The 13,207-nt window shown below is 43.0% G+C and overlaps 1 protein-coding gene across 5 annotated transcripts in view; it reads right to left on the bottom strand.

The window, feature by feature from the left end:
* Window positions 1-2,331: 2,331 nt before the first annotated feature.
* The window catches only part of LOC124152753 (ornithine decarboxylase-like), a 29,668-nt gene continuing 18,792 nt past the window's right edge, over window positions 2,332-13,207 (bottom strand). For all 5 annotated transcript variants that reach the window (XM_046525794.2, XM_046525797.2, XM_046525795.2 and 2 more), the window contains 7 exons: window positions 11,304-11,476; window positions 10,313-10,450; window positions 9,300-9,465; window positions 8,477-8,618; window positions 5,526-5,632; window positions 4,707-4,924; window positions 2,332-2,434 (listed from right to left, as the gene is read on the bottom strand). In XM_046525794.2, the coding sequence (XP_046381750.2) occupies window positions 2,389-2,434; window positions 4,707-4,924; window positions 5,526-5,632; window positions 8,477-8,618; window positions 9,300-9,465; window positions 10,313-10,450; window positions 11,304-11,476 (990 nt within the window). In that variant the 3' untranslated portion in view covers window positions 2,332-2,388. The remainder of the gene's footprint in view (window positions 2,435-4,706; window positions 4,925-5,525; window positions 5,633-8,476; window positions 8,619-9,299; window positions 9,466-10,312; window positions 10,451-11,303; window positions 11,477-13,207) is intronic.

Below are 13,207 nucleotides of genomic sequence, written 5' to 3'. Positions count from 1 at the left end.
CGCGTTCAAGATTAAAAGATTGCATGCACGTGTGAGTGTGAGTGCATGCGTGCGTGCGTGCGTGGCTGATTGTACTATAACGGACTGATGCCGATCCTATAGTGCGAGCTCACTGAAATACCCCCCTCAGATCCAATATACTGATTCCGACTAGACATGTACTAGTTTTAGCCTTGTTGTCGAGCGTCAGGCGGGGTAACAACAAATCCTATCTTTTAACGTGTTTGTTTTATGACGCCGCCAGGAATCAAACCCCCGACCTACCGCTCTCATGGTACATGCTCTACCACTAGGCCACGGAGGCTGTCCACAGGTAATGGCAACACATATGACATACAGATGTGGCCGAACGTGTTTTTGTTTGTTTTGTTAATAATGTAGTAGGTGGTGTGTATATTTATAAGTAACGTATTTTAAGTCAGTACTGACACGACACCTTCATAGCTAAGCTGTTGTCCTCTGTAAAAGTCTGTATCCAAAAATAATGTTAACGGCAACAAATAATGGGTCGCCAAAACGCAGCTTAACAACCGACCATGGTAGAAAGTATCGAATGTTTTCCATGCATATGAAAATCAAAATTCACCTGCGTTTCCTTGTGCCTTTTCTGATCAACGGCACCCCAGTACGTCGATTCAGCATTCTTGTATCGATACTAGCGCCATGCCGATGACTTACGAAGAATATGAGAAACCAGGCATTTTGAGGTGAGGTGAAATGGGGTTTAACGTCGCGTCCAAGATTATTGCACTTATATATAGCGACGTGCATGCACTTGTGTGTTTGTGTGTGTGGCTGCTTGTACAAGTCCGGACTGATGCCGATTTATAGTGCTAGCTCACTGAGATACCATGCCGCAGTTTAACATGAATACCCCACTCAGACAGTATACTGACTCCCCGCCGACCAGTCCTTGTTTTAGCCCCTTAATGCCGAGCGCCAGACAGGGTAACAACAAGTACCATCTTTTAACGTCTTTTGGTATGACGCGGCCGGGAATCGAACCCCGGACCTTCCGCTCTCCGGGCGGACGCTGTACCACTAGACCACGGAGGCGGTCCCAGGCATTTTGACTACATGTTGGCCAGGCCACACGAATGGTTGCCAATGCTTTTCATCTCCACATGTGTACACGTGTGTCTCTGTGTGTTTAATTGCTTTAGGTATGTTATATGTTAGGTTGTATTCTCAATATTATCTAGCGTTTGCATGAGAGGCTTATTTGTAATGTTTTATAACTTATTAATAGCACACTTTCACAGTATTGTAGCATTTGTATTACAGTGTGTAAATTATGTGCCACATGTTGAATATGATTAAGAGTACTGGTACATTCATTTTTCTACATTAGTTTATGGGACAATAACAGATGGTAACAGCAGCTATGTGCCATTTCTGTTATCTTCCTATAATATTCATATGTTGGTAATTAGTATCAATAGGTTTCCCTCAACTTAATATTTAACATGATTCGAGTTCCGAAGTTTTTGTATATTAATCACATGTAATAATTTCACAATTTAGATCAGACCAACAACATAGAGTGTGATCAGCTGTCCGGCGTTTAGACCTCTGAATACACACATACATGATCTCAAAAGATGACTACCTTGATGTATGCAATAGTGTGTCACGGTTTAGAATAAAAAGGTAGACATCTTGAATGGAACCCTGGGATTGCATAACAGGGCATATGACAATAGCATGGTCTTAACAATCGATAATATATCATTGAAATTTGCCAGACTCATGTTTCTTTGAAAAGAAATTATTGAATTCATTGTGTACTTATTGTGTTGGTGTGATTTCACCCCGATGTGCGCGTGCGTGCGTGTGCGTGTGCTTCTGTTTGTATTGTCTATTGCGATTCTCTGGTATGAACATTATGAAGATGAAGTCGTGTTTTTCGAGGTTCCATCACCCACGTCCAATATGTATTTTATGTTTGAGGTTCAGGTATTTGCAAATCAGTCGTGTCATTAATATTCCATCACACAAGTTTTTGCAGTGATAGAGAATTACATTGAAAAGTAAGTGAAAATAAGGATCAGTGTCAGACTTACACTTTAAGGACAGACCACTTGCAACGTCTATTTGTCCACTGCACGATTCCGGCATTTTATTATGATATACCTTCTGATTACATGGGATGTTAAAATGCCCCCCAAATAATATTCAAAATCCTACTGAATCTAAAAATGGAATTGTTTTGAATATTTCTTTTTTGGAATACAATTTGGGGAACATGCTGCACCTTTATATCTCCAGTGTACACGTTGCTAAGATACATATAGCACTTTCAAAAGTGGATGATAATGCACTTCAAATGTGTCCATATTTGTTAACTTGGTTTATTTATCCTTAAGGAATTTTCCAGGTCTTTGCTCCTCAGTCGACATGGCGTTTTCCTCTGGGTTTACAGTAATGGGATTTCCTAGTTGAAAAAAAAAGAAAAATATCACAAATAGCTTCCTTACAATTTTGGGCTGTTTTATTTGGCACGTTCACCACCGAAATATAAAACGATTATCAGTTTCGATTATGTGACTAGGCAACCAATGGGCGTAAAAGGCAGAACAGGGGTGAAAATTACATGAATAGATCAGTGATGACACCAAGTGTGCGCGTAAAGGGTAAGCATGTCCTGCCTTGCATCCGCCATTCACATAATTTGCATAAAATATGTTTGTTGCCTGATGCCGCACAACAGTCAAGGTGTTAGGCAGTCACACGACAGCGCATTGACTGATCTTGTTGAAACTGAAACGATGTGTTAGTTTTGACTTAATATGTCCAAGTGCAGAGAACCTGCTTACTATAAGTAATGAAAAAACCGTTTAAGAAGTATGTTTGTTTCGCAACATAGTAGGGGGCGGTTTTAATGTCTTAATTTCTTTTGTTGTTGACTCAGCATAATTGATAAATGTTAGTGAGGTTATGATAAAACTGGGGCACTTCAGTCCACACGCAGAAACATCGACTTAGTTAAAGTAAATATACTCAACAACAAAAGTTCCTGTGACACAAATATTTTAGTGTTTTTTTCAAACAAGTAAAGTTTGTTTTCAATATTGTAGTACATGTATGGAATCAAGTCACAACAGCAAAGCATGCATTCCATGCAAAAGTTGAATTTTATGCAAGCCCCATGCATTTCACTACCCAAGAATGGGTATAAAAACATGTGCGTTAACGGGATTCCATATGCATTGTTTAGCATCGTGCTGACAACAACCACTCAGAAAAACAACGAAATTACGCAATTATTTAACATTACGAAATGATACGCCTGTCCGAAAATGAGCGTCTGCGAGCCATTGGTATGCTTGAAGCAGGATCGAGTCAACGTGATGTTGCAAGACAATTTAACGTTCACAGAAACACCATTTGGTGTTTATGGCAACGTTGGCAAAATACGATTGCGGTCAGTGACCATCCTCGGAGTGGCAGACCACGCGTAACAAAAAATCGACAAGACAACTGGATTCGAACAACACACCTACGAAATCTATTCAAGCCAGCAACAGTGACTGCAAGAAGCATCCCTGGCCTTCAACGAATATCTTCACAAACCGTACGTCGTCGCCTCAGATGTGCAGGGGTTGTCGCCAGAAGACCCGCCAGACGTCCCATTTTGACAGGAAACCACCGTCAAGCACGTCTACAGTGGTGCAGACAGCGTCTACGCTGGACGGCCATGCAAGTTCTATTCACTGACGAGTCTCGTTTTCACCTCAGCGATGGACAGATTCGAGTGTACCGACGTCGAGGTGAACGTTACGTCAATCAATGTGTCATGGAAGAAGATCGGTTCGGGGGCGGCAGCGTTATGGTATTGGCTGGGATGATAGCAAGACAGAGGACCCGTTTGATAGTGGTAGAGGGAAATCTCAACGGACAGCGCTTCCGCGACGAGATCATCGGCCCTGTCGTTCTACCGTTTTTGCGTCGTCATGGCCCAAGCATTTCCTCTCAAAATGACAACGTCCGGCCTCGAATTGCTCGACTTGTTCAGGATTCTCTTCAACAAAACAACGTGAATGTCATCCCCTGGCCGGCTCGCTCCCGTGATCTCACACCAATCTAGCACATGTGGGATGAGATGGATCGGCGCCTTCGACGTCAACTACGTGTTCCACAGACACTCCAGGAACTTCGAAACATGCTCCAGCAGGTATGGAAAGATATCCCACAGGACTTTGTGCGACGCCTGGTCGATTCAATAAGACGAAGATGTGTTGCTTGCATCGCAACCAGAGGTGGACACACACGCTATTGATTTGTATATTGACATTTTAGCATGTTCATGATTTTTTATGACATCACGCATTTTCTGAAGTCAGTATGGGAAATAAAACCAGCTGAACACTTACAGGAGACTTTTATTTGTTGCAAACCGAAATTGATTTAGATGTGGTAAAAAACATAACTTTGCATTAAATCTTATTCAATGTCACAGGAACTTTTGTTGTTCAGTATATAAAACGTCAGAGAATAACCCGTTTCGACTATCCCATTGAACAGACTCCATTAGGCACAAAAAGGCCAAAAAAGGGCCGACGTAGAAGACAGCAAAAGAGGTAATTGGATGAAATACAAGAGTATTAACACATTAATGCACTAATGAATTTGTACCCCGTTTATATCGGTTGCTTCTCAAAGTGACACTAAATATATTTGTAAGTCATAAAATAAACGTTTCTTACCAGATATTTTTAGAGCAGACATGAATAGGTATCGGTTGTGGCATTCCATTAAAGGACCTGCCCTTGGCCATAGACATGGGGTAAGCGCCCACATTCTCCACAAACAACCGGTCCCCGATTTCAAGGTCTGGTAAGTAACAATCCTTGAAAAGACAGTCGTCACCAGCACATGTATGTCCCCAGACACTGGACTTGAAAGTCTCGTCACTGCGCGGAGCCTGGAACAGCAATACGGAGGGAGTAGTCACATTTTTGAGAATGGAAAATAGTAACAGCACATGCATAAACATTCGCCTCTTACGACAAGCACAATCTCAAATTACAGCAAGCATGGGTTCCTGAAGACCTATTCCACCCAGGACCTTAACGGGTCTCGCCACCTGTTTTTTTTTTTTTTTGGTTGGGTTGTTGTTTAACGCCGCACTCAGCAATATACCAGCGATATGACGGCGGTCTGGAAATAATCGAGTCTGGACCAGACAATCCTGTGATTGACATAATGAGCATCGATCCACGCCGTTGGGATACAATGGCATGCATCAACTAAGTCAGCGAGCCCGACCACCCGACCCCGTTCGTCGCCTTTTACGACAAGCATAGTCGCCTTTTACGGCAAGCATGGGTTGTTGAAGACCTATTCTACCCCGGATCTTCACGGGTCAGTGAATTTAAGTGTGTGTGCAAGATAAAGTGTTATTTGAATCAAAGGACAAGTTATGCTAATCGACCTCCGTGGACCTTTAGGATCTTCAAACATTTAGAATCATTATCCTCTTCCTTATTTGTGAGAAGTTAAGTCATAAATCTTTTAGATCCTACCTTTAGCAACGATGGTAGTTTTGCTTGACTGCATTTCGTGAAGGTGTCGTTAAAGGTACCAAAGACGCTGTCATTCACAAAGTAAAGACTTTCCTCCTCAACTCCATCTGAAGGTGACAATGATGTGATCGTTGGTTTTGAAACATTTTGTTATATTTACACATGCACAAAAGTTAAGCGCCACCCACCATATTTGTGAGCTGTTACTTTTGGCACTTAATGATGACTATTATAACGAGATGTACGATTGTTATAAGCCGTATATGTAAACCTCATGTGCAAAAGTTGTCCCAAAGCAAGTTTATCTGTAACTGTCATGATATCAGCAGACCATATCAGGTGTCACATTGACACCCTAGGGAGTGCAGAGTCTATTGCAAGACAGAAACGTCAGTAACGTGTGTATGATCCACGGACATTGACCACAGATTCAACCCTTCATACTCATTACAAGTCGTTGAATGCTTCTCTGAGGCAAACGGATCCATTCTTCATGAAGTGCGGCCTCAAGTCCAGCGAGATTTTGAACTGGGGGATCACGATGTCTGATTGTCCGGCCAAGAATGTCCCAGAGATGCTCAATCGGATTAAGATCCGGACTACAGGCCGGCCAAGGGAGAGTGGCAATAGCTTCTTGACACACATAAGCCGAAACTGCCCTAGACCTTTGTGGTCTAGCATTGTCGTCCATGTAAACAGGTCTTGTCTGAAGAGGATGGTTGTCAAAATGAGGTACTACCCCTGGACGAAGAACGGTATCTTGGTATTGTTGGCCATTCAGGTTTTCACGAATTGTCACCAGCGGAAGTTTGCAGCCGAAGGAAACACAACCCCATATCATGACAGACACATGCTAAGGCCTTCTTGTTGTTCCTTGGTGCAAAACGAGTGTTACGTTGATCCAAACACGTATTCGACCATCAACAGTTCGTAGCAGCAATCGACACTCGTCAGACCTATGGATCCTTCTCCAGTTGGCCAAGTTCCATCGACTACAGGCACGACACCATATCAGACGATTCCGCATGTGCCTCTCAGTCAGTTTACTAGTCTTCTGGCGTTATAACCAGCCGCTCTGAGGCGACGCCTTACGGTCATCGTCGAGAGTCTCTGATGGGTAATCCACTGCAGTCTTAAAGCTATTGAAGTGGCAAATGGATTTCGTCTGACTATCCTGAAAAGACGTCTATCCTCTCTGTTAGAGGTCTTTCTTGGCCTACCAGACCTATGCCTGTCGTTGACATCATTGGTTGGACCATGTTTGACAATCAAACGAGTGATAACACTGTGATGACGACCCCCATTTATCTTGCAATGGCCCTGCATGACATGCCAGCATTTTCATGCCTATCACTTGCCATCTTTCAGCGTTCGTTAACTTTCTCCTCACCATGGCTGATTTTTAACCTCTATTGGAAGAGGAATCTCACACAGGAGCAAAATGCAACCACGTGTCTGAAACTTGAATTTCACTATTTATAGGATAGGGGAACTGTAGCAACACGTAAAGCACGCTTTCCTTGTGGTATCTGGACAAATTTGGGTGCATGAAACTATGGAAGCCTAATTCAGCCATACATCATCATATTTCGTATTTCTGATTCCCACACGTGACATCAAGATACTATGAATATGGTGGCGCTTAACTTTTGTGCATGTGTATATTTGTAAGTCACTGACTGAAAAGTTTTTCATTGATTTCATGATCAGGAGTGTGAGTGAGTGAGTACGGTTTTACGCCGCTTTTAGCAATATTCCAGCAATATCACGGCGGGGGACACCAAAAATGGGCTTCATACATTGTACCCATGTCGGGAATCTAACCCGGGTCTTCGGCGTGACGAGCGAACGCTTTAACCACTAGGCTACCCGACCGCCCCTGATCAGGAGTGATGCAAATCTGAGACTTTCATGACCTGTGAAGATGCAGGCTAGCATAGGTCTTCAGCAACCCATGCTTGCCGTAAATGGCGACTATGCTTGTTGTAAGAGGCGACTAATAGGATCAGGTGGTCAGACTCGCTGACTTGGTTGATGTATGTCATCGATCCCAATTGCGTGCATCGATGCCCATGATATTAACCACTGGATTGTTTGGTCCAAACTTTATTATTTACAGACCGCCGTCATATAGCTGGAATATTGCTGAATGCGGCATTACACAACAAACCAAACCAAAACCACGGTTATAGTGAACCAGGTATTCAAATCCACAACGAAAGGTTTCTGTCATATCTTTGGGTCCACACTTCTGCAGTGATTGCAGTACCTAAACAAGAGGGCGGTCGGGTAGCCTAGTGGTTAAAGCGTTCGCTCGTCACGCCGAAGACCCGGGTTCGATTCCCGACATGGGTACAATGCGTGAAGCCCATTTCTGGTGTCCCCCGCCGTGATATTGCTGTAATATTGCTAAAAGCGGCGTAAAACCATACTCACTCACTCACACAAGAACGTTTTTAGATATTTCGTTGTTATCGTTTGCGTGAGATCAAGCGATCTGTCCCAGGAGATATCACCTCAAATTGCATCACAAGGTTGTGCACACTATTGGGACGTCATTGGTTACCATGGCGTTTCAATCAAATGATATCACTAATCACTACCGACCCAGCTTTGCAATACGTTTTACACTAAAGACAATTACTGTTTACATACCTAATAAGTTGGCAGACTACTGTATCTTTTGTATGACATGTATCAACACTTGACTGTCTATATACAAGTTGAATCTTATCAAAGATATACACATTGAATCTTATGGGCCTGGTGTAATTATGTTACATAATAATTCAGCAAAAGCACTAATAATTATATATCCTGGAGGGGGTTACAGTTACAAGAGAGAAAGAAAGTTGTAATGGTGAGTCCCAAATTCAAATAATTAAATCTTCAACATTTAAATCACCGATGATTTGATGTCATGGATACCTGGATATCTTCAGCATACCAACCTTGTATTAACCTCTTCCCGATAACGGATACGACTAAGGTCGCACACGATGACACAAAGTAGCGGCCAGGCTCTGCTATTATCTGCACTCCTCTCTTAACAGGAAAGTGGCCCTCCAGGGCGCTGTTAAGAAGACCTGCAACCTGCACACATCAATTACAATTAGTTTACCATCCACTTGAGTGACTCATGTGCAGCTTCCTTCACTCGTGTGGAGGACCTTAGCTTCGGTACCTTAACAAAGGCGTCTTATTTTCGCCAAACTGATAATGACTCCCACTTTGGCTTTCCTTGAAAAGTAAAACCAATCACTATCATCGCGCGACTAAATCACTGCTTCAACGCTGTTAAGAGTGTTAAATTCATGATCAGTCAAGAAAAGATGAGGACTCATTGATTGTTTTACACTGCATTTTGCATTTAGTGATAATTAAATTGGTTGCAATATTCCCAGGCCAGAATAATACGAAGATTTGGTTCAAATACACTAACGGAAAGCAATATCAAAAAGAGAAATCACACAGAAATCATGTAAAATACTAACAACTAGCAACCGTCATGTCTTAATTCCTGCATATGTACATTAATATAATGGACCCTGACTGCATGTACTGCAAAGAGAACAAACCGACTTCTTTATGCCAGATAATACCAATCTTCGGAACTAATATTTCAGCATAAAAACCTAACTCACGTTCAGCACCAGAACAATCATTTAAAATCCCATTCAATATGGTTTATGCTGCTGAGTATGGTATGATAGTGACAACTTACTTTCCAATACAAAAGTACCATCGTTTGCCTGTGGGTATTTATGAAGTTACCTCTATAAACTTCACAATAAATGCCTTGTGCCCAAAGAACCCCCCTCCAACATCCAGCACACTCAGGGAAATGTTGAGTTCGGAGGCAATGGTAAAGGCCCTGTCAGCTCTCTCTATGGCATCAGTGAACACACGGCCATCCAAGATTCCACTTCCAACATGGAAACTATCAAAAGTATACAATAAAAACAATACATATCGACGAGTGCTTGTATATTGGATACATTAGGACACGATGAGCGCTTTTTTTATTTATAATTACATATCATCCTGATTTCAATGCACAAACATGGGAGCACCTTTAGAATGCAGAACCACGGCTTCTCGAGAGGACGATCTCTGCCGCAGGTCGCATGTCCCAGCAGTGAGACAAGCCACCAGTTTTTGTGAGAATCCGTTGGACGCGAACTCACGACCTTCGGGTTGTAAGCCCGACTGCTGCCCGACTGCTAACCGACAGAGCTACGTCCACACTGTGGAACTTAGTGCAAATTAACCTAGTCATGCCTTCGACGTTACGGAACTGAACGAAAAGGATCGAATAGGTGACTGAAACTTACGAAGGTTACGGGTAGGCATGTGTCTCGTGACTTTAGTCTACAGACACTTAAGAATGACACTCGTCCCATTCCGTTATGTACAAGATACCGAGTGGTGAGGAATGAGCCGATATGGCGCGAACTGAAAACGGCTCCAGGCGTCAGACGTCAGACGTCGAACTCGCGAGTACGCATGCATAACATGGTATTTAATAACGAGCTGCGTAGATCGATGCTCATGATGTCACTCACGGGAGAGTCTGGTTGAGATTCCATTATTTACAGACCGCCTTCATATAACTGGAATATTGCAAGAGCGCGGCGTTAAGCAACAACCAAACAGAAGATCAACTCGCAAAATAATCAAAGTGCTGAAAGCACATGGCATACGCATCGATGTCCACGTTTGATTGGATAATAACAACACCGTTTTGTCAAAGATATATCACAGAGAACGAGGAACACACACAGTACCTGATTCCCACAACATTCAGCCCCATGGTCTTAGCTGCGGCAAGAAGAGACCGGACCTCGTGCTCGTCACATCCATACTGGACGCTCAAACGGTGTTGCACTTCATATTTGTCAGAAGCTTTTATTCTCAGCAACAATCTGAATGGATACAACAAACTTCTTAATGATGCTGAAAGTATACATTGTAAGTACTGGACGTACATATATTTCAGGTACCACACTTGCCTTAGCTTGTATGCGGCCTTATATGTCACGCATGGATCAACCAATTAATTAAGCGGTACATAGATATGTGATGGTATTTGAGGCCTTGTCAGAAGGCTGAGGTGAGGTGAAATGGGGTTTAACGTCGCGTCCAAGCTTATTGCGCTTATATAGCGACGTGTGTGTGCGTGCGTGCGTGCGAGCGTCTGCTTGTACTAGTCCGGACTAATGCCGATTTATAGTGCTACCTCACTGAGATACCATGCCGCAGTTGAACATGAATACCCCACTCAGAATATCCCACTCATACGGACTCCCAGCCGACCAGTCCATGTTTAAGCATTGGCACCAGACAGGGTAATATCTCTTATTTTCTTTGTGTATATTGTATATTCTTTGTGTTGTCTAAGGCGCCGCGATTCGCTGTGCTGAGTTGCGTCCCTTGGGCACGCCAGAAACCTATGATTGTGGGTTCGAATCCTGGTTCGCCCCGATTATGTGTCTAGGTTTGTCAGCACCATACCCGTGCTCGTGGGTTTCACCGAAGCGGTAAACGTCTGAGACCTGCATCACTTCGGGCTTTCCTCCCACATTAAGCTGACACGCCGTGATATAACTGGAATACTGTTAAAAGCGGCGTAAAACCCAACTCACTCACTGTGTATATAGCGGGCGGTGATCGAACCCCGATATTCTGCTCTTGAGGTACGTAATACATTGCAGTTTATTCTTTCGTCTGTCATATATATTTTGGCCTGTGTTTGTTTCATAATTACAGATATTATACCTTGCTTTGGGATGAAGTGACTTTACTTTGACGAGTTCATGCTCATTATCAAATGCCATCAAATCCACTCCCTTAGCCGCCGCATATCTCATGTCCCTCAGACATTTGACACTGTGGGAGTAGACAATGCTACTTGGTTCCACGCCCAAATCAAGAATAGAGGCCATTTCATTCTGATGGAAAATAAAAACAATATTCTTGATTGTCAAGTCTTGCAGATATTCACTTGAAGATTAATTTCATAAACAGAAAGAGAAGTATTGTCTGTTTTTAATATTATAAAAAATTCAATTATTAGACAGATTGTCCAACTAGTGTAAAAGAAAACGAAGTTCTTCTCGTTTCCGTCACATGTTTTTGTTGCTCAGTAGCAATGTTTTTTAAAATTATATATTTCGTTTCGTCCACCCGCTCCCTTGTTGGTTGAGGATGGAGATGAGTAACACAAACATATCATGGATAGCCTTACACAAAGGACATTTGGCATGCCACAAGAGGAATCGACGGGGAATTAAAATCTGGGTCACGGGGACCCGCAATGTTTCACGGGGTGACTTTGCACGAGGAGCTTTCGGACAAGTGAGCCGCTGCCCAAACCCATTGCTACTGAGCAACGAAAACATGTGACGGAAACGAGAAGAACCTACTTTCATCACATGAAATTATTTTTGACCATTACCAGGGTTTCCACGATCTTTTTGTTTTTGTCATACAGATTCTAGATGAAGGCAAGACGAACACGACTCAAAAATACACTGCTGAAATCACCGTTTGTCGTTGATATTTTGAGAAATGGTGAGTAAGGTGAAATTTGGTTTAACGTCGCGTCCAAGATTATTGCACTTATATAGCGGCGTGCGTAAGCTGGTACTAGTTCGGACTGATGCCGATTTATAGCGCTAGCACAGTGAGGTACCATGCCGCAGTTTTAACATGAATACCCCACTCAGATACAGTATACTGACTCCTAGCCGACCAGTCCTTGTTTTAGCCCCTATATGCCGAGCGCCAGACAGGGTAACAACAAGTACCACCTTTTAACGTCTTTTGGTATGACGCGGCCGGGAATCGAACCCCGGACCTTCCGCTCTCCGGGCGGACGCTCTACCACTCGACCACGGAGGTGGTCTTTTGCGAAATGATATTCCTAAACTGCAAATATACAGAGGACACAGTACACAAGAATACGTTTGGTACCGTAATGCATATTATGTTGAATGTTTTAATAACACCGCTCTCATTCATCAGGACACAACTTATTTCGAATAGGTCTACGAGAGCAGAACTAATTTGGGTGTGTTGGACTGGAATGAATACATAAATCGTGGACATTCCACTTTAACATTTTATGAAGCTGTGAAGACGACATAGCAGGAAGGTTTTGAACCCAAAGACTTTCGCGTTTGTTGAAAACTCTTTTGATTGTTTGATGTGAAACTGCCCACGTGGCTGGGTGTTTACATGTGACCCATTTACGCAATAACCAATGAAATTTGTGTGTTATCATAACGGCATGCTGACCTGTCAGATCACTCCTATAACCTCCGCCCACCGAGAGTGCGATTGTTCCTACCGAAAATACCGCTTTAAGTGATAAGAAGGGTAATCCATAATGGTATTTCACACACTTCCCTTCCCGAAGTTGCCTCCCACGTTCCTGTTTTGTAAATTACTGACGGTCGAGACGAAGGGGACACAATTTACGGATAACAACTTCCTTAATTACTGTAAAGGCGACGTCTCGGTATAGATCCTTATACTGTTGTCAAGCAAGTCTGAATAATGAGCATGGTCCACAACCTCCATGACTTCACGAAACAAATACTAACAGAAGCGGGGCGGTCGGGTAGCCTAGTGGTTAAAGCGTTCGCTCGTCACGCCGAAGACCCGGGTTCGATTCCCGA

This window comes from Haliotis rufescens, unplaced genomic scaffold (assembly GCF_023055435.1).
Source record: "Haliotis rufescens isolate VD_foot unplaced genomic scaffold, xgHalRufe1.0.p SCAF_8, whole genome shotgun sequence".
In the NCBI taxonomy this organism is placed as follows: domain Eukaryota; kingdom Metazoa; phylum Mollusca; class Gastropoda; order Lepetellida; family Haliotidae; genus Haliotis; species Haliotis rufescens.
Note: the sequence above shows the minus strand (reverse complement) of the source record. Positions and strands in the feature narration are given on the sequence as shown.